This window comes from Protopterus annectens, chromosome 8.part0, assembly GCF_019279795.1.
Source record: "Protopterus annectens isolate FY-2018-M chromosome 8.part0, PAN1.0, whole genome shotgun sequence".
NCBI classification, from domain to species: Eukaryota; Metazoa; Chordata; order Ceratodontiformes; family Protopteridae; genus Protopterus; species Protopterus annectens.
This window is the reverse complement of record NC_056741.1, coordinates 1,772,607,986-1,772,628,854: the sequence shown is the minus strand read 5'-3', so window position 1 is coordinate 1,772,628,854 and position 20,869 is coordinate 1,772,607,986. Positions and strand designations below refer to the sequence as shown.

General features: G+C 36.5%; 1 protein-coding gene across 1 annotated transcript in view; it reads right to left on the bottom strand.

Annotated features, from left to right (window-relative positions):
- LOC122809630 (cytochrome P450 2D26-like) overlaps positions 1-20,869 on the bottom strand; it is an 844,591-nt gene that overhangs the window by 227,580 nt on the left and 596,142 nt on the right. Inside the window, exon 4 of the mRNA XM_044081265.1 lies at positions 17,937-18,097. Coding sequence (XP_043937200.1) covers positions 17,937-18,097 — 161 coding nt within the window. The remainder of the gene's footprint in view (positions 1-17,936; positions 18,098-20,869) is intronic.

Genomic DNA, 20,869 nt, shown 5'->3' with positions numbered 1-20,869 from the left:
TCATAGAACTCTGTTGATTCTTGTTCTGTATGCATTCCAATCTTCTCACTTCCATTGCTTCTAAAGGGACTGATAGGTTAGGTGTTTTCTTCCTTTTTAACTTCTACAAATACTTTGGGTTTCTAATACTATGACTGGAATGGACCCCATTCCTAAGTCGAAGTATGATTAAAATTCATGAAATTAGTATTGTTTCAATCTTTGATGTCAGTCAAAAGTGCTCTTCGCAGCACCCATAATGTGCCCAGTAATAACTCGTTCTGCAATTCGTATGGGGTTACATGGATTGGTAACATATCTAAATATGATTGTAGATTCTTCTTTATAAGATTTATTGCTCCTATTATTATTATTAGATCTGTCTGGGTATCTTTCTTCCACATTGCTCTCGTTTCTGCCTGCAGATTGATATTTTATGACTTTGTGTCTCTCTGTATGCAAGACACTGTAATCAGTGGGTGTGATGATTTCAATGATCAATGCTACTTTTGTCTTCTTTTCGTTGACCATTATATCTGGTTTTCTAGCATCTATCTTTTGAACTGTTGGTAATGGGTGATCATTTTCTATGATGCTTTGTGGCTCATCTTTCCAATGTTTTTCAGCCATTTCAATACCATAATGATTGCACAATCCCCAGTGCAACAGTCTTGTCACATTATTATGCCTTTCAGTATACAGTCCTTCTGCCATTAGTTTGTCACAACCAGCAATGAGGTGTGCGAATGTTTCCAATAAAACCTACATTTATCTGTTTCTCTCACATGTTCAATGGAAACCAGTGTGTACGTAGTTCACTATCTTGGGCTGCAAACCATTCCAGCATTTGTGCCTGATCAACATGAGGTTTCTCCAGAAGTTTTCTATACTTGCAACTATATTTATGCATTTTGCACATTTCTTGCCTTCTCATCTGGCCCTTCACCTTATATTCTTTTGTTTGTTTGTTTTTCTTTGGCACATTCATTTGCTGCCTGATTTTTATCTACTTCTGGTTTGATTTCCATTCCTGATAGATGCCGATATTCTTCTGCTAAATTAAGAAGAGAAGTCATCTTAGAATTATTCTTCTCATGTTTCAAAACTTTCATTACGTTTGGGTGCTTTGAGGTCAGCATATATGTGTGGAATCCTACGATTTCAGATCTATACATGTAATCAATTTCAAGGATTCCCATCCCTCCTTTGGATCGGAGAATATATATAATCTTGGTATACACTGATTTCAATAAATCATTTGGTGAGCATGAAGCATCCTTCTTGTTTTCCTAGCTAATCTATCCAACACATTTTGGGGCCAGTCAATCACTCCAAAACTGTAAGTTAGGACAGGAAGAGCAAACTGGTTTATAGCTTGGATTTTGTTCCTAGATGTCAATGCTGTTTTCAGAATTAAAGTATTCTATACTAAGTTATATTCACATTTGTTCATGTTTTATTGTTGATCCTTCATCAAGTCCAAAATATTTATACACTACCCTCGTACATATCCTGTACCACTCTTACATGCTTCTCTGACACTCCCGACTTCCTCATACAATACCACAACTTCTCTCTAGGCACCCTGTCATGTGCTTTCTCTAAGTCTACAAAAACACAATACAACTCCTTCTGACCTTCTCTGTACTTCTCCATCAACACTCTCAGAGCAAACATCGCATCTGTAGTGCTCTTTCCCGGCATGAAACCATACTGCTGATCACTAATCATCACTTTCCTTCTTAACCTAGCTTCTACTACTCTTTTCCATAACTTCATGCTGTGACTGATCAATTTAATCCCTTTGTAGTTACTACAGCTCTGCACATCACCCTTATTCTTAAAAATCGGTACCAAAACACTTTTTCTCCATTCCTCAAGCATCCTTTCCCTTTCCAAGATTTCATTAAACAATCTGGTTAAACACTCTACTGCCATTTTACCTAAACACCTCCATGCTTCCACAGGTATGTCATCTGGACCAACAGCCTTTCCATTCTTCATCCTCTTCATAGCTATCCTTACTTCCTCCTTGCTAATCCATTGTACTTCATGATTCACTATCCCCACATCATCCAACCTTCTCTCCCTCTCATTCTCTTCATTCATCAACCCCTCAAAGTACTCTTTCCATCTCCTCAACACACTCTCCTCGCTTGTGAGTATGTTTCCCTCATTATCCTTTATCACCTTTACCTGCTGCACATCTTTCCTAGCTCGGTCCCTCTGTCTAGAAAATCGGTACAGGTCCTTTTCTCCCTCCTTAGTGTTCAACCTTTCATACAACTCTTCATATGCCTTATCCTTAGCCTTTGCCACCACTCTCTTTGCCATGCACCTCATCTCCTTATACTCCTATCTACTTTCTTCATCTCTCTGACAATCCCACTTCTTCTTTGCCAACCTCTTTCTCTGTATACTCTCCTGTACATCCTCATTCCACCACCATGTCTCCTTGTCATCCTTCCTCTGTACAGATGTCATACCAAGCACCTTTCTACCCGTCTCCCTTACTAGCTCTGCTGTAGTTACCCAGCTATTCAGTAACTCTTCACTGCCACCCAGTGCCTGTCTTAACTCATCCCTGAAGTCCACCTCACAATTACCCTTTTTTAATTCCCACCATTTGATCCTTGGTGCTGCCCTCACACTCCTCTTCCTCTTCTTGATCACCATCATCCTACAAACCATCATCCTATGCTGCCTAACTACACTTTCCCTGGTCACCACTTTACAGTCTCCAATCTCCTTCAAAATGGCCCTCCTACAAAAGATATAATCCACCAGTGTGTATCTTTCTCCACTCTTATATGTCACCCTGTGCTCCTCCCTCTTGATAAAATACTTATTCACCACAGCCATGTCCATCCTTTTTGCAAAATTCACTACAATCTGACCTTCTGCATTCCTTTGTTTAACACCATACCTACCCATCACTTCCTCACCCCCTCTGTTCCCTTCACCAACATGCCCATTGAAATCTGCTCCAATCACCACTCTCTCACCCTTGGGTACAGTCATCACCACTTCATCCAACTAACTCCAAAATGTTTCTTTCTCATTCATCGCACACCCAACTTGTGGAGCATATGCACTAACAACATTCATCATTACACCACCAATTTCCAGCTTCATAAACATCACTCTATCTGACACTCTTTTCGCCTCCAAACACTCTTAGAATACTGTTCCTTCAGGATAATTCCTATGCCATTTCTCCTCCCAACCACACCATGATAAAACAATTTTAACCAACCTCCAATACACCTAGCCTTACTCCACTTCCATCTGGTCTCTTGCACACACAATATACCAACCAGCATTCTGGACATCATATCAGCTAGCTCTCTCCCTATACCAGTCGTACTGCCAACATTCAAAGTTCTGCCCCTCACTACCGCAGTCCTAGCCTTTCTCCTCTCTTCCTGCCTTCAGCCATGCCTTCCACCTCTTCTCCTCCTTCAGCCAATAGTAGCCCAATTTCCACCAGCACCCTGTTGGCTAATAGTACTTTTGGCGGTCGTTGTTAACCCGGGCCTCGACCAATCCGGAATGTAAATATTTACTGGTGTCCGCATGAATTATTTGGTGAAGTTTTATGTCGGATGCCCTACCTGATGCAACCTTCCCCATTTATCTGGGTTTTTGACCGGCACAAAGAAATGCACTGGCTTGTACATCCCCAGGTAATTTTTTTAAGCTTTGTTCTTCTTATATGCAATGAATGGGTTCACTCACCAACTTCAAAATAGCTTAATCTGAACTGAACAACTTCCAGTTTTGTTATAAAACACTATGGCTTTACTATCTAATATATATGTTAACACACAAATATTATTAATATCTTCTGAGCCATTGTTTTTGTTCATGCTTAATGACAGTCCACACACTGTCACATTATTGTTCAAAAGAGGTATATAAATTCCAGTCATTATTTTTAATGTAACTTAATTTCTAATATTGTTGCCAAAATTCAATGGATATCCCTTCATGACAAAACATGTCCATCTATACATCACACTCACTTTGAAATGCATTCATATCAGAGATCATTAGGGCAAGATGCACTAACTGCCCTTTGACAACTGATGTACTGGGTGCCAGCTTTTAAAATGTAGGTACGTGTTTGAAAAAGTTATTTTCCTATGAATATTTGAACTAAATCTATTTTTCTTGTCTTTAGACAATTCAATGTCCAAATTAAAAAAAAATATCTATGTTACTCATATGTGAAAATTGTAAAAAACTCCACTGTGTTATTAATATATGAAGTGAACTCTACTAGTCTCTCAACTGTATTGGTCCATAGGATGAATATATCATCCAAAAACGTGTATACAATCTCCAGGAGTTCCTAAATTCACTGTTAAACACACACTGCAGTTTCCATTGTTCCAGCATGAAATTTGCAAAAATTGTGACACATGCTGCACCCATTGCCACCCCTGTACTTTGTCTAAAAAAACTGCCCTTCAAAATAAATAAAGTTGTTTTTTAACACAATACTCATAAGTGCAGTTATAGTATTAACTTTATCAGAATGAAATTTGCCTTGTATGAACATTTCATCTTCAAAACATTGAAGTCCACTGTCATAAGGTATAACTGAATAGAAATTATGAACATCAATGGCAACAAAAATGGCTTCACTGAAAAACTCACGTTCATTGATCTTACTCAAAAATGTCATGAGACTTTGCATAAATATGGTAAATCTTTTAACCCATCCTTTAGCACATGATCAATGAACATGGCTATATTTTAAGTTTTTGAATTAACAGCATCCACTATTGGTCTGAGTGCAGGGTTATTTAAACATTTAGGAATTTTAGGAATTCCAAAGACTCTGACTACTACTGTTTTTTTATTACTCATGAACTCGGCTTCATCCTTGGTTAGCTGACCTTGGGAAAACATATCTTCCAATTCCATATCTATATGAACATACACGATGTTAATTTCGTTACGTGAAACCTCTGAAATAGCATCATCTAACAACAGGGCATTCATCCAATTATTATAATCATCACAGTTCATTATTATTAATCTGCCCTCTTTATTGGGTTTCATTACCCTGATGTTCTTATCCTTATATATTTCTGAGAATAATGCCATTTCATCTTTGGACATGTTTTAATAACTTTCACTACATGGTTGATTTAACATGTTCCTAATGTTCAGTTCACAAACCCTTTCAAATGTATGTGTGTTATGATTCAAGGGGGGGGGGGGTTGAAACAACTAGCTTTATGAATACCAATATTTGAAAACTGCATGGTTTCACCTGCAAACCACAGTTTAACTTGCATGTGAATAACTTTATGTCTAAAATTGCATTCACCACATTAACCCTTCCAGCCAGAATGTAAGTTAAACCATTCACTAATAGCGGAAAATTTAAAAATGTTTAAGTCATTACATTAATTAAAAATAACTACCATATTAGTGTCACTTATTTACTAGATTTGAAATGTTGAATTTTTCACGTGGGAAATGTAAACCCTCTGCAGTTTCTGCTATGTTAATATCCAGTATTGATCTAATTCCACTTATAAAAATTGTGAAAGTTCTTCCATTTCAGCATGGCCCCCTCTCTGTAGTAGGTCTCATTGTTCCCTTGTTCTTTCTTCATAGAACTCTGTTGATTCTTGTTCTTGCATGCATTCCAATCTTCTCACTTCCATTGCTTCTAAAGGGACTGATAGGTTAGGTGTTTTCTTTCTTTTTAACTTCTACAAATACTTTGGGTTTCTAATAATATGACTGGAATGGACCCCATTCCTAAGTCAAAGTATGATTAAAATTCATGAAATTAGTATTGTTTCATTCTTTGATGTCAGTCAAAAGTGCTCTTCGCAGCACCCATAATGTTCCCAGTAATAACTCGTTCTGCAATTCGTATGGGGTTACATGGATTGGTAACATATCTAAATATGATTGTAGATTCTTCTTTATAAGATTTATTGCTCCTATTATTATTATTAGATCTGTCTGGGTATCTTTCTTCCACATTGCTCTCATTTCTGCCTGCAGATTGATATTTTATGACTTTGTGTCTCTCTGTATGCAAGACACTGTAATCAGTGAGTGTGATGATTTCAATGATCAATGCTACTTTTGTCTTCTTTTCTTTGACCATTTTATCTGGTTTTCTAGTATCTATCTTTTGAACTGTTGGTAATGGGTGATCATTTTCTATGATGCTTTGTGGCTCATCTTTCCAATGTTTTTCAGCCATTTCAATACCATAATGATTGCACAATCCCCAGTGCAACAGTCTTGTCACATTATTATGCCTTTCAGTATACAGTCCTTCTGCCATTAGTTTGTCACAACCAGCAATGAGGTGTGCGACTGTTTCTAATAAAACCTACATTTATCTGTTTCTCTCACATGTTCAATGGAAACCAGTGTGTACGTAGTTCACTATCTTGGGCTGGAAACCATTCCGGCATTTGTGCCTGATCAACATGAGGTTTCTCCAGAAGTTTTCTATACTTGCAACTATATTTATGCATTTTGCACATTTCTTGCCTTCTCATCTGGCCCTTTCCCTTATATTCTTTTGTTTGTTTGTTTTTCTTTGGCACATTCATTTGCTGCCTGATTTTTATATACTTCTGGTTTGATTTCCATTCCTGATCGATGCCGATATTATTCTGCTAAATTAAGCAGAGAAGTCATCTTAGATTTATTCTTCTCATGTTTCAAAACTTTCATTACGTTTGGGTACTGTGAGGTCAGCATATATGTGTGGAATCCCACGATTGCAGATCTATACATGTAATCAATTTCAAGGATTCCCATCCCTTCTTTGGATCGGAGAATATATATAATCTTGGTATACACTGATTTCAATAAATCATTTGGTGAGCATGAAGCATCCTTTTTGTTTTCCTAGCTAATCTATCCAACACATTTTGGGGCCAGTCAATCACTCCAAAACTGTAAGTTAGGACAGGAAGAGCAAACTGGTTTATAGCTTGGATTTTGTTCCTAGATGTCAATGCTGTTTTCAGAATTAAAGTATTCTTTACTAAGTTATATTCACATTTGTTCATGTTTTATTGTTGATCCTTCATCAATTCCCAAATATTTATACACTTCTTCTTACTCAAGTTCTTTTATATCACATTCTTGTCCTAAGCTGATGTTTTCCTGGTGCTGCAGTTTTCCTGCTTTAAAGGTTGCTTTTGCACATTTATCAAGACCAAATGACATTCTTATATCATCTGAAAAAGTTGACAACCTGCAGTTCTTTCAATTCTTCATCTGATGAGCTATACATTTTTAAATCATCGACAAAGGGAAGATGAGAAGTCTTTACACTTTGTTGTTTTCTAGGAGCCAAATTATAGCCATGGCCTAAACTGTTAAGTAAACAGCTTAATGGGTTAAGGGCAAGACAGAATAGCAATGGTAACAGTCACCCTGGAATATCCCCCTTTGAATTTTTATCCCTGAGATAATAATTTGTCCTTTATCGTGGGTTAATTGCAAAGTGGTCTGCCACTCTTTCATGGTCACTGTAATGTAGTCGATCAGTGTAGGGTGTATCTTATACATTTTAAGCACTCTTTTAATCATGAATATGGGATACTATCAAATGCTTTTTTGTAGTCAATCCATACCATATTTGGATTCTTCCCCTTATTACAGTTCTTCACTATGACTTTATTTAACAACAGATGAGCCTTTCTTCCATTTGGCTTTCTTTTATTGCCCTTTTGTTCTACTGCCATAATTGAGTTTTCTTCGAAATCACTATAAACTCTGTCAGCATCAATTCCCGTGTATAGTTTATACGTCCTTGGAAGGCAAGTTATCGGTCTATAATTTTTAGGGTAGCTTGCAGGTTCACTCTTAAGTAGGAGCACTGTTTTTCCTCTTGTTAGCCAGGTTGATGTCTATTTGGGGTGTGCATATAAATAGTTCTTACTCATCGCTAATTCTTCTTGCAAAGATGTTAATACTTTTAACCAAAAGTTATGTAGTGCATCTTGGCCTAGGGTTTTCCAATTAGAGACTTTTCTTAACTTTGTTTCAATCTCTCTGGCTATTGCTTCATCCCATTTCACATCATGTACATTTAAACTTCTTATTCTTTCTTTTACTTCTTCTATCCATTTAGCATCTTTGTTATGTTCAACAAAATCTTCATAGATACTTCTCCAAAATGTATCTATTTCTTCTTTTTTTTTCGTGGTCTTTCAATTTCTTTTACCTTATTTCCCAATTCTCTATAAAACTTTTTTGGGTAACAATAAATTGCTTATTTTGTACTTTTCATTTATATTTATCTGTGCATCTTCTAAGTGTTTCAGCCTGTGCTGAAATGTTTAGTTTATTTGCAATAGTGGACGATAGATCCTGGTCTGTTCTAATACTACACATTGCTTTTATCACATCTATCTTTCTTAGTAATTTTGTTGATCTATTCCCTCTTCTATAGTCTTCTAACAGTGACACTTCTTGTCTAAATTATTTTATAGTTTTCTTTGTTTGATACTTCCATGATGGTATTCGATTTCTCCCCTTCCTTTCCCTCACTACCCTGTGTTCTTCTGGTAGAACTTTATCAGTTATTAATTTAGCTGCACAGTAATATATCCTGTTTACTTCTGTTATATCGCATGGATCTCTATCGACAATCCTAATTACTGTGTTCATTTGTTTTATCAGACTTCTGACTTTTTGGGTTTTATTGACTTTCTGCCATGTATTTCTTTCATTGGTCTTAATATATCTATCTATGTCTATTAAACTGAGGACACATCCATTGCTTTCCATTTCCTGTGGGCATTCTACAGAAAGTTCTATAGCATCTCCTGTGGCACATTCTCATCAATTTCATGCTGTGCCATATGTTGCTATCTCATATGGGAACTCAATGGCCTATCACTCCTCAACATTGACTGCATCAGAGCTTCCACAGTTTCCTGTTCCTTCCCTTGCTGTCTAGCTTTAAGTGAATGTTTATACTGGCTCCCTGTGGAAGGCTCCAAAACATCTTGATATGGTACCTAACCACTTGGATTCTGTTCCACTGATTTCTCCTTAATTTGGATATCTGTTTCTCTATACTGTTGTGGCACTTTCTGCATTCGATTTTCTACTCTGAAGCCTTCATTTTGCAGGTTCTCCATAACCTCAGTTTCTATTTCTTTAACTTCTCCTTCACTGATCTCCTTTTCTACTTTTCCTCTTTGTCTTTTTATTTTTTGTATCGTAAACATTTCCATATCCAGATTCTTTTGCCTGTATTTCTCTTCAGATATCTTTGGTGCTGCTCTTTTTGTATTGGTTAGTTTTGCTTTCTCCTTTGCATAAATATCACACCATATTAAATCTCTTTTTCTTTCCCATGTCTATATTTCTTCTTCAGATGTCTCCTGATCTTCCTGCTTCTCCTTACTTTGGGGACTCACTCCATCATTCTGTGATGTAACCTGTGTTAGACCTTCTATACCAAATCCCTCATTTTGCAGGCACTTCATAACTTCAACTTCTATTTTTTTAACTTCTACTTTACTAATCTTTTTTTCTACATTCCATCTTTGTGATATTATTTTTTATTGTGAAATTTTCCATATCTGGATACATTTGCCTGTATTTCTCTTCAAATATCTTTGGGGCTGGTTTCTTTATATTGATTAATTTGGCTTTCTTCTTTGTACAAATATTGCACCACATCAAATCTCTCTTTCTTTCCCATGTCCATATTTCTTTTTTATACTTTTCAAATATCTCTAGGTTTTGTTGTTTATATTTTTGCATTTCCTCAGATGCTTCTTTTTCCAAACAGATCAAAGTTTCTTGATCTATATGCTGTTTTTCACAAATCTGTTGTATTAATAAACACAAATTTTCATTTGAAGCTTCTGACAGTTTTTCCTGTGAAAGTATTTTTCTTTCCTCTAATTTCTTGCTTATTTGTTTTGTATATCTTGTGTCTGGAAATTCTGGACTTTTTGCATAATAGTAACAATACATAATTTCTCTCTTATTCTCAATAGTCTACGTTATTGTCTTTATGTATCTTTTATGGCCTATCAGTTTTTGTGATTTTTGTGGACTACTACTTCCTTCTAAACAAGGGGCACATCCTTCTTCCTGGGCCTGGCCTGGCCTCATTGTAGAAATGTTTCTGTATTTTGAGGATTCTACACTGTCATCTTTTCTAGTCCTAATGCCAGTGTGCCTACCAGGACTGGACACTTTTTTATCCTGGGTCTTGTGCACCCAGCTCTCTTTTTTAATTTTTAACCTACTTCCATCCATGATATATGCTATATAAATACAGAGTATATATTAGTGTTGTCTTGCTGAGATTTTGTGAAAATAGGGTCCACCTCGTGAAGATACTCACCAATACTTGAGGATGAATTCAATTTCAGCAATAATACTCCCCTTTACTTGATGACTTATCATCTCTCCATTCAGTTTCCTATATGGGTTTGGTAATGTTGAAGATGGATTATTCACTGTTAAAGTTGACATAGTTCCCTGGAGGAGCTGGATAGGCTGTCCCTTTAGTATAATTGTCCAAATTTCTTTGTAGTTCAATTATTTTATGATCCAATATATCCACACATATTTTACCAATCTATGAGAAAATATGTTGATAGTTTATTTCATAATGGTCAAACATTAAGTCATTGTGGATCTTTTGGTTGGAATTATCTAATTCATGGGACAATTGTTCAATATGTGCCTGGCTGTTTCTAACCATTAATTTCCTAATGTCATACCCAGCTCTGTCGAAAATATTTAACAATTTGATATTTCCATAACTGGAGCCCTTTCAGCACCTGGTTCAGTTCTATGCATTTTAACAAATAGCTGTTCTCTAACTGAAGTTTTTTTAAAAATCTGAATAGTTTCTTTTTGAACACTGATAATTGTTTGCTCAATGAGATGGTCATTTCTGGTGTAACATTTATTCTGTTAGAACCAATGTTAAATTCAACTGAACAGATTTCCACACATTGAAGTCTGTACAGATATTATTGCCATTTTGACCAGTCATATGCGCAGTTACATGGGTAAATGGGGGCCCCAAGCTATCACCACTTGCACACATATCAAGTTTCTGGATATTTGGAAGCCATTGTCCCAGTTGCTATTATTTAATTGTCAACGTATTTGCTGTAATAAGAGTATCAAATCTCCCATAGCCTTAGTGTGCTCAAGATTGTTAATATTGGGTTCAGGTGCTGTACCACCACTGGACCTAGACATAATGGATGACAAACTACAATCCTTACAGTAAAAACATGAACAAGGAACTGACTACAGCTGTTGTGGAAGAAACAGCAACCTCTAATGTATTAGAACAATTCCTTTAATCCATAAAATTGCAACCGTTTAGTGCTTTTGTTCCTTTAGCATGAATGGAACTTCATCAGAACTGTTAAACAAAAATTACTAAAACCTTAAATACATTCACTAAAAATCACGATAGATTCCAACCAATAATAAAAAGGTATCAATTACACCTAGATCTAAAATAATTAATACACTTCATTCTACTTAGGCATCATAATATTTTAATTTTAAAACTAAATAAGTTGAGCACTTTCATTTTTTTCATTAAAAACGTCATCAGATACCATTTTAAAATGTGTTTTAAAATATGTTTGTTTGCACTGCTTTGTTGTTTTCCTTCCACCAAATCAATGCTGTCATGCAGCCATTCATTAAGTACTGGAGGGGTATTCACTGAGTTCCCATTATTGTTGAAAGATAAAGTGGGGACATTGCATGGAAAATGAAGCCTTTGGTTAGGTAAATTATTATTTCGTAATAATTGTTCTTGCTGCTGTTCCAGCTGAATGCCAGTAGTCGGCCACGTTTAAATGAGCAAACTGCAATAACATGCATTTTAAAGTTAAAAGTGTTAGCTATATAATAATTCAAGCTTTTTTTTATCTACTAACATTATCTATTAATGTGTATTTTAATTTATTATATTTTTTACACTTTTTTAACTGTTTATTATAAAATAAATGTGTATTAATTTTAATGTTTTAGTTGTGAAGATACGAATGTATAATGCATGCTCAAGAGGGAAACGGAGTATTTGATTTAAATGAAGTGAACATCTCCACAGGGGCTTCGTCATCATTTGATTACAGGATTTCATACAGATTGGATGTTTAGAGGGAGGCTTGTTATCACATAATTTTTAATGATCTTATATAAGTGCTTTTAAATTTTAAAATGGCATCAGATAAAGTTTTTAATTAAAAAGCAAAAGTGCTTTTCATTGGGGATTTTAACACTTGTGGATTATATGTATGAATAAATTTTCCTGGCACGTACTCCATTGACAATGTTCCTTTCTTGTGATTTTATTCTCTTCCTTCCCAAACTTTTTGATCTTCTCCTTCCAGCAAGGCCTCAAGAACTGCACATAATATTCCAGGTTGCAATCTTACCAGTGCCAGATGCATGATAATTTTAATCTTCCTGCTTCTTGATTGTGCTTCATGAAATATACAGCCCAGTTTGTGATTTTCCTTTTGGTTTTGTCTTCTGTCTCTGAAAGCGATGCTTTTAACTTTCTGTAATAATTAAACCTAAATCAATGGCCTGATGGAACAGATACAGAGCATCTGTCTTTGCCACCAGTGACCCAAGACTGGGACAGGATTGGATCACTGGTATGGTTAAGGCTATCCAAGGAGACAGGATGATGTGACAAACTCATCTAATCGTAGGGAAGGTTCAGGGGAAAATGCTGTCTGTGTGACCTCTGGTGGTGACCAAGAGCTTCACAGGTAATATACTTGGTGGAGTGGCAGGAGGTTGTGACATCAATGCACCCTCCACTTCCCAAGCTAATGATACTGATCAGCTCTGCACACATAATGGCTGTCGGTTCTACATTCTATATCTCCCCATAGTATCCTTTTGCAAAGTCACTCCATGAATTACTGGGAGATGTATCTTGCTATAGGCCAAAAGGGGTAGGTAAGGTGAAGTACTAACATAAATAAATAGATGGATAAATAAATAAATAAATACATAAAGACACAGTCCTAATTATTTTCTAGATTTCTTAGACCGAGTGCCCAAAAGCATAAACTTCCCCGAGTTGAGACCCTTAAAGAACAGCACCAGTGAAATTGCCAGCTATGCATGTATTATGGCATGCAGTCCTCCAACTGGAAACATTGCACATATTCTGTCATGGAACAGGGACTTTATGTAATGTTCCATCATGGCTGCTTTAGGATGCAGTATAAATGTATCCTGACAGGGCCATGGCGTGTGCAATGATGCTCTGTAATATATCCAAATGTACATATGCAGTTAAGATTGCAAGACACATCATGTAATAAGATGTACTTCAGTATGCTGGTCATAAAGAACTGATCCTAGGGAAAAATTTATTTAATAATTTATTTGTGCATGTTTTTGTGTCTTTATTTCATTATTAATTACAATTGTTAGTCTGACATACCCAAATGAGAAAGTTTTGTTAGAGTCTTGGAGTCAAAAGCTCCGAAGTAATTCAAGCTAATTGAAAGTACTAGAAACAACCACCATTCCAGTATATGTAAACAAGTGAAAACAATATTATGATATAAATAAGAAATAATGTACATGTATGATGTATGAATAAATAAATAAATAACAAACCAATTATGCCACAAATTATATACTCACGCCATTGTATAAATTTTAAAGATTAGGGACAGAAAAAAATGTCTAAATAAGAGTAGCCAATGAAGAGAAATTAGTGTCAAAGACTTTCAGTGAATCAAGCGCATTGAATAACTTCTATAGATGAACATTTGTATAACAGCACTTATTTAGTAAGATAAAGATACAGTGTTAAGAAACATCAAGCAGAACAGTGAAGAACAGTACAATGACAATCCAAAGTAGAACAATTTGTATTTTATCTATTTGCCAGCTTTTAGTTCTTCCCTGTCAACTGTGTAATAAAGCTTGTCCTTTCTTTCCTTTTTTGCCAAATGCCAGAACACTTTTTGACATCAAAGGTTATTCCATGTCAGCTGCACTACCCATGTGTAATGTTAAGTGCTATTTGATAGGTGGTGATGTCAGCAAGGCTAAGGATAATGTTCTCCAGCCTGCAGTCATCTGGTTCTTTGGTTAGCAAGATCCTGGAGTCAGGTCTGAAGTTTAAGAAAAAGACAACAACAAGGAGTGATCTTGAGAAGAGTCTTGGGGGACTCTACTGCTGATAAAAGATGCCAAGCATATAAGTCCTCCTAGTCTTACCAGTTATGTATAATCATACATCCAACTGGCTTCATTTACCTTCAGATTTTTTTTATTGTATTTGTATATGATTTCAGCAATAGAAATAGTGTGGTCTACTTTAACCAGATTGGGGTATAGCACAGACAGATAAACCTTCATGGATGGTGGTAGTCACACTGTCAAAACAATTTACGAAGTTAACCATATAAGCTCTACCTCTGGCAAAATTCTACTGGGTTAGTATGGTTATGAAAAAGAGGTCTGCTGAATCTGCCTAAAGAAATTTCACGATGATTCTTCAGCTTGTATACTGTGCTTGTGACTCTAGCCAGCCTTTAATTATTGGGGTTGTGAAAGAGTGTTTCTTATGGACTGAAACCACAAGAGCATCCTTTTCGATATAAGGAACACAGTGCTTTTTTTTTAATTCTCTGCCATGAATGTGCATAAGGGATATCCTAGGCTCTTTATTATTGAACAGACTAGACTTTCTTATACCATTTTTTTCCTAGGTTATTTTTGCCTCCATGCCTGTTAACCATCTAACCTTATCCTATTGGTCTTGAGTCATTGGTCATTTGATCCCCTTTTCTGGAATATTCCTAGCATGGGAACAATAGCCATTAAGAGGCATCATAATTCAGGAAGCCGTGGATGAGGTCTGTGCCATTTCTAGCATTCTGGAAATGAGGGCATTCCTATGAGACTCTAATACTATGCTGATGGCTGATGAACATCTGTATCACTGCAGTACATTGTATGACATCCTACATGAATGTATGTGTTTTTCCACTCACACTCTAATGTGGGCTACCACCACTGACTTATTGACATCAAGCCCACACAACCAGTCGTTTGTCACTCAAACCTTCACTTGCATGGTCATGATTAACTGATTGGAAGCCACCTTATCTCTTCCATCCAGGATGACCAATCAGCATCAGCCACTGACTCCCATTTTCCTTGTTCAATTCTTCGAGGGCCAGGGATGATATTTAAATTGAAGTCATTGGGTCCCAGTGAGTGTTTTATCTGTCTATGTCACAGAGTGTTACAGAGTGAGGAAGACTTCCTTGTTTTCCATCTGGTACCATGGAATTCGTGTTTCTGATTTGACTGAGGGCAGGCATGACATTATTTGATGTAATTTCAAGTGGGATCACATTCCACAGAGGAAAACTGAATGAATCTCCCTTTTTGTAGTTTGAAATTTAAGCTAAATATGTAGATAGTTGATAGTTTGTTAGCTATGTCTTGCAATGCCGTGCTGCATACTTGTTTCTTTCATTTTTCAGATGTGACTGATTAAAGACCATATTTTTGTTATCTTTCTTGAGGCCATCAACAAACCAGAGGGATCATATATGTAGCTTTACTTTTTTATTGTTTTACTGAGTTCTTTTTGTATGGCATTGACCTTAGCTGTGCTACATTGTGTTAGGCAAAGTTTGAAGGCCATTTTCTTTTGATTTAAAAATGTTGTTAATTTTGTAACTTCACTGTTTATGTTTACCATTAACATTTCCAATATATTTATCTATCTATCTATGTAGTTATTTAAAATGTTAGAGAGAGCTGCATGGTTTGATGGTTATGTTCTAATTACACCATGCTCTATCAATGTGGTAGGGTGCACTGTCTCACAAATCTTAAATTATGGCACTCAAGTGCATTTTGTGTTGTTTTATACATTCTGGAATTAGACTCTGTTTTCTTGTTGGTTTGCAGTTTGTCCTAAGCATAACAACTGCAGTGATGTCTGACAGCTGTGTTTCAAGTCAGTAGAAGGCTGTGTTAATATAAGTTTAAAGAGTATTTCAAAATCAGGTATGAGTGCTCTGATGAACTACTTTCTCTCTGTTTTTCCTAGCTTCATACTGTTCATGTGTCTATTGCCTGCAGCTTGATGAAACATTGGTGAGTGTACACACTAAGTTATTCTCTATTTCATTTATCTTACTTAAGAATTGACCACCACTTTGTCCATAAGGTAATATCTGATCCACTTCTACTAGAAGGTCTAAGCCTGGAGCACATCTCTGGTGAGACCTAACACCAGACAGAGGAGACTAATATTAAAACTAAAAATCATTAATAGTAAAATGTAACAGTTATATTCCTTAATGGCAAGGAGCTAGAAAGCATATCGCCACCAACACTGTTTGTACAGTGCTGCATAACCCATTAGCACTAAGGTATTATAATTTGATTCAGAGACATGACAAATTCACATGGAGCAAGATTTCATTAGCATCTCATTATCATGTCTCCGAACTGAACATTTGGTAGTTACAGGTAACCTTTTTTAGTGTTTCTCCAACCAAGTTATGAAAGTGAGATGCATAGTCGACTATAAACACACACATACAACCCCCCCACACACACACACACACACTCACGCAGATGGATTCCAGTTCACTTATACCACATTTGGAGATGTGGGGAGATCACAGCGTCTGCTGAAAAAACATGGTCAAGTAAAGAGGCCAGAACATATAATGAACAATTGGACATTTATTTATTTATTGCATTTGTTTATCGGGAAAGTCCACTGGGCCTAAAAGAGTCCCATTTTTGGTGGCAGCATGGGGAAAAAAGCTCTGACAAGAACATAGATGGAGAAAAAAAATTAAACATTAAATGGTACAGAAGTAGAAACAGAGTTACACATAGTGGTTACAGTAATATATACAGAATATATACATAAGTCAAGAATTTTGTTGGTTTGATTACAGTAGCATATACAGAATAGATACATAAAAGCAGGAATTTAGTTGGTTACCAGATGAATTCAGAGTGGTAAAAACGGATATAAATTAATCAGCATTATTGTACCAGTATCAACAATTGATGAAAGAAAAAAAAATGGAGAAAGTATCATCAGTCACTAGTAGTAAAAAGCATAGGAATTTAGTTATAATATAAGGTGAAGGAAGAGGTTAGGTTATAGAGCAGGTAGATAGCCAGGAAGAGTTGAGATGTTTTTTCAGTGTTTGTTTGAAGGTGGTGGTGCTGCCCATGTTTCTTATAAAAGGAGGAAGCGAGTTCCATAGTTTGGCGATGGTGAAGGAGTAGAGCATTTGACCAGCTGGTAAGGTGGGCTTTTTTACTTTTGGAAGTAGATGATTTTCAGATCTAAAATACAAACATAAAATTTTGCAGCTTGTATTTGAATGTACCTAAATTAACATCTGTCACAATTCTTCTTTCTCAGTGTTACACACTTCCTACTTTATTGTTTTATTTTGTTTTCCCTGTTCATTTCATTTTTAGGATATAGGATATTTTTATTGTTATAAATGCTGAATAGAAAGTATGTTATCAAAAAAAAACTTACATATAATTTGATTAACACTAGATGTTTCTTATTTTTGTGTGGGTCAGGAATAAAATAATTAACCCCAAATCATTTAATTTCCCTGTTCAACTTCACTTAAATTCGCTGTTCTACTTCACTTGACATACACTTTCTTTTGGGGCATTCTAAATGTATCTCCCTGAAATACATGTGGCTTTATTTGGTGTGTAAAGTAATTAGTTCTAAGAAAGTAGTAAATATTGCTGAAATACAATATGAGACAGTTGTCTAAACTATATAAATCTGATATGTGTATACAATCTATTTAAACTAAACAACTGTAGTCTTCCACTATACAAAGAGAATGAGAGTCCAAATCAAAGAACATAATATAATAAACTAGTAAGTGAATTAACTTTACCTCTCCCCAGAAAGTACAAAGAGTCAGTGATATCTCACTAATCTGCTTGAGGATTCTGTGTAATGTCTCTTCTTCATATGCAAAACGTCTTCCAAACAAGATACAGCTCATGATATTGCCTATTGTGTTGGAAATAATGGGTCTTGGATCAAATGCATGGCCTGCACAGAAATAAAAATATACATCAAGGTTAACTTTTAACGAGGTTTCATTTGACATTATTATTGTGAAGTAATAGTCACAAAGTACAACTCTCCAAACAATGACCTTTCAATCATATATTGGCCTTAGATATATAGCACAACCTGAACAATTTGCTTACCTAAAGCCATTCCTTTTAACTGTCACATATTCAGCCAAGGAGTCCTTAAATGTCACTGATAATTAGTACTTTATTTCATCAAGAAGACTATTCCAGATTTATTTCACTCTCTAAGTATATCTCAGGCTCAAACTGGTAGTTACATCATGATCTCACTCAGACTTACCATGGGCTCCCACCTCAAGAACCCAGTTATAATTACTACAGGATCCCACTCATGGCCACCACATGATTCCACTAGTAGTTATCTCATTATGTGGGTCATGTAACCTCATTATCCTGCTCTCAATTACCTCATGATCCCACTAATAGTTAGCTCATGATTCCCATCACAGTTACCACACAGACCCTCTCAAAGTTACCTCATGCTGACACTGAGAGTTACCTTATGAATCCACTCAAAGTTACCTCAGGATGCCATTGATAGTAACATCATGATCCCACTCAGAGTTACCTCAGAATCTCACTCAGATTTACCATACAATCCCACCTCAAGAACTCACTCATACTTATCACAGGATCCCACTCACGAATGATCCCACTAGTTGTTATCTCATGCTTAGGGTCATTGTAACTTCATGGTACTGCTCTCAATTTCATTATGATCCCAGTCATAGTTACTGCAGGATCCCACTGATAGTTACATCATGATCTCACTCAGACTTACCATGGGCTCCCACCTCAAGAACCCAGTTATAATTACTACAGGATCCCACTCATGGCAACCACATGATCCCACTAGTAGTTATTGCATTATTCGGGTCATGTTAACCTCATTATCTTGCTCTCAATTACCTCATGATCCCACTAATAGTTAGCTCATGATTCCCATCACAGTTACCATACAGACCCTATCAAAGTTACCTCATGCTGACACTGAGAGTTACCTCAGGAATCCACTCAAAGTTACCTAAGGATGCCATTGATAGTAACATCATGATCCCACTCAGAGTTACCTCAGAATCTCACTCAGATTTACCATACAATCCCACCTCAAGAACCCACTCACACTTATCACAGGATCCCACTCACGAATGATCCCACAAGTAGTTATCTCATGCTTCGGGTCATGGTAACTTCATGATACTGCTCTCAGTTTCCTTAGGATCCCAGTCATAGTTACCGCAGTACCCCACTGATAGTTACATCATGATCCCACTCAGTGTTACTTCAGGATCTCACTCAGACTTATCATATGATCCCACCTCAATCACATGATCTTACTCATGGCTACCACATGATCCCACTAGTAGTTATCTCATGCTTAGGGTCATGGTAACTTCATGATACTGCTCTCAGTTACCTTATGATCCCAGTCATAATTACCACAGGATCCCACTGATAGTTACATCATGATCCCACTCAGTGTTACTTCAGGATCTCACTCAGACTTATCATATGATCCCACCTCAATCACATGATCTTACTCATGGCTACCACATGATCCCACTAGTAGTTATCTCATGCTTAGGGTCATGGTAACTTCATGATATTGCTCTCAATTACCTTATGATCCCAGTCATAGTTACCACAGGATCCCACTGATAGTTACATCATGATCCCACCCATAATTACTTCAGGATCTCACTCAGACTTACCATATGATCCCACATCAATAACATGATTCTACTCATGGCTACCACATTATCCCACTAGCAGTTATCTCATGATTTGGGTCATGGTAACCTCATTATCCTTGTCATAATTACATCATGGTCCCAGCCATAGTTATCACATGCTCAGACACAGTTGCCTCATGATTCTTCTCAAAGCCTAGATTCCTTCTCTGCCACTCACTCCAATGGTCCATTTTGTGGGTTTCCTACCCACATTACTCTTAAAGCTGCAGTAGTTAGTTGGTTGCAACATTCTGTTGCCTATCCCCTATTCCTTCTATTCCTTCTTCAAGATAATCATTTCCCAGTTTTCAGAATGATCTGTTGTACCGATATCATGTTATTACACATTTAGTCTGTACTTCAGTGAGAAAGCCTACAGTTCCTTTAGTATCTGGTCATACACATTTCCCTTTAGCCCATAAAGCCTTTAATGGCTTTTATCTGACTCCTTCTGGTAGCCCGATGCCCTTCTTCCTGTATGGTCTGTTGAAGTATATGTGATGCTTGAAATGTGACAACCAAGGCACAACACAACAGGAACAGTACATCTTTACTTCTGGAATTTATATTCATAGGGCTATACCACAAAATGCGACTCTTTGCTGCTGGAGCTAGCTCAAGTATAATAACCATCACTTTTGTGCTCTGTCACCATCATCTCTGGTATTCCAAGCTAATATTTCACAACACATATGTTCATGGTGTAGCACAGTATTTTCTTATAATCTGCACTGAACCTCAGTTGTAGTCCTATTGTCAATCTGTCTACTTGGATAGGTTCTTCTGTCATCAATAAAAGAGTCTGAGTTTGATCTCTTTTCTCTAAGCTATACATGGGACAAGCATACTATGAAGTACTTATTCCTGAATGTCATCCTTTACATCATAACTCTCTGTGTTCTGTCCTTCATCCATGGCATTGTCCATTTCATCAGTTTTGGTTATAAGCCAGCCCTTGTTATTATCTTTACAGCCACATATGTATTGAGTCA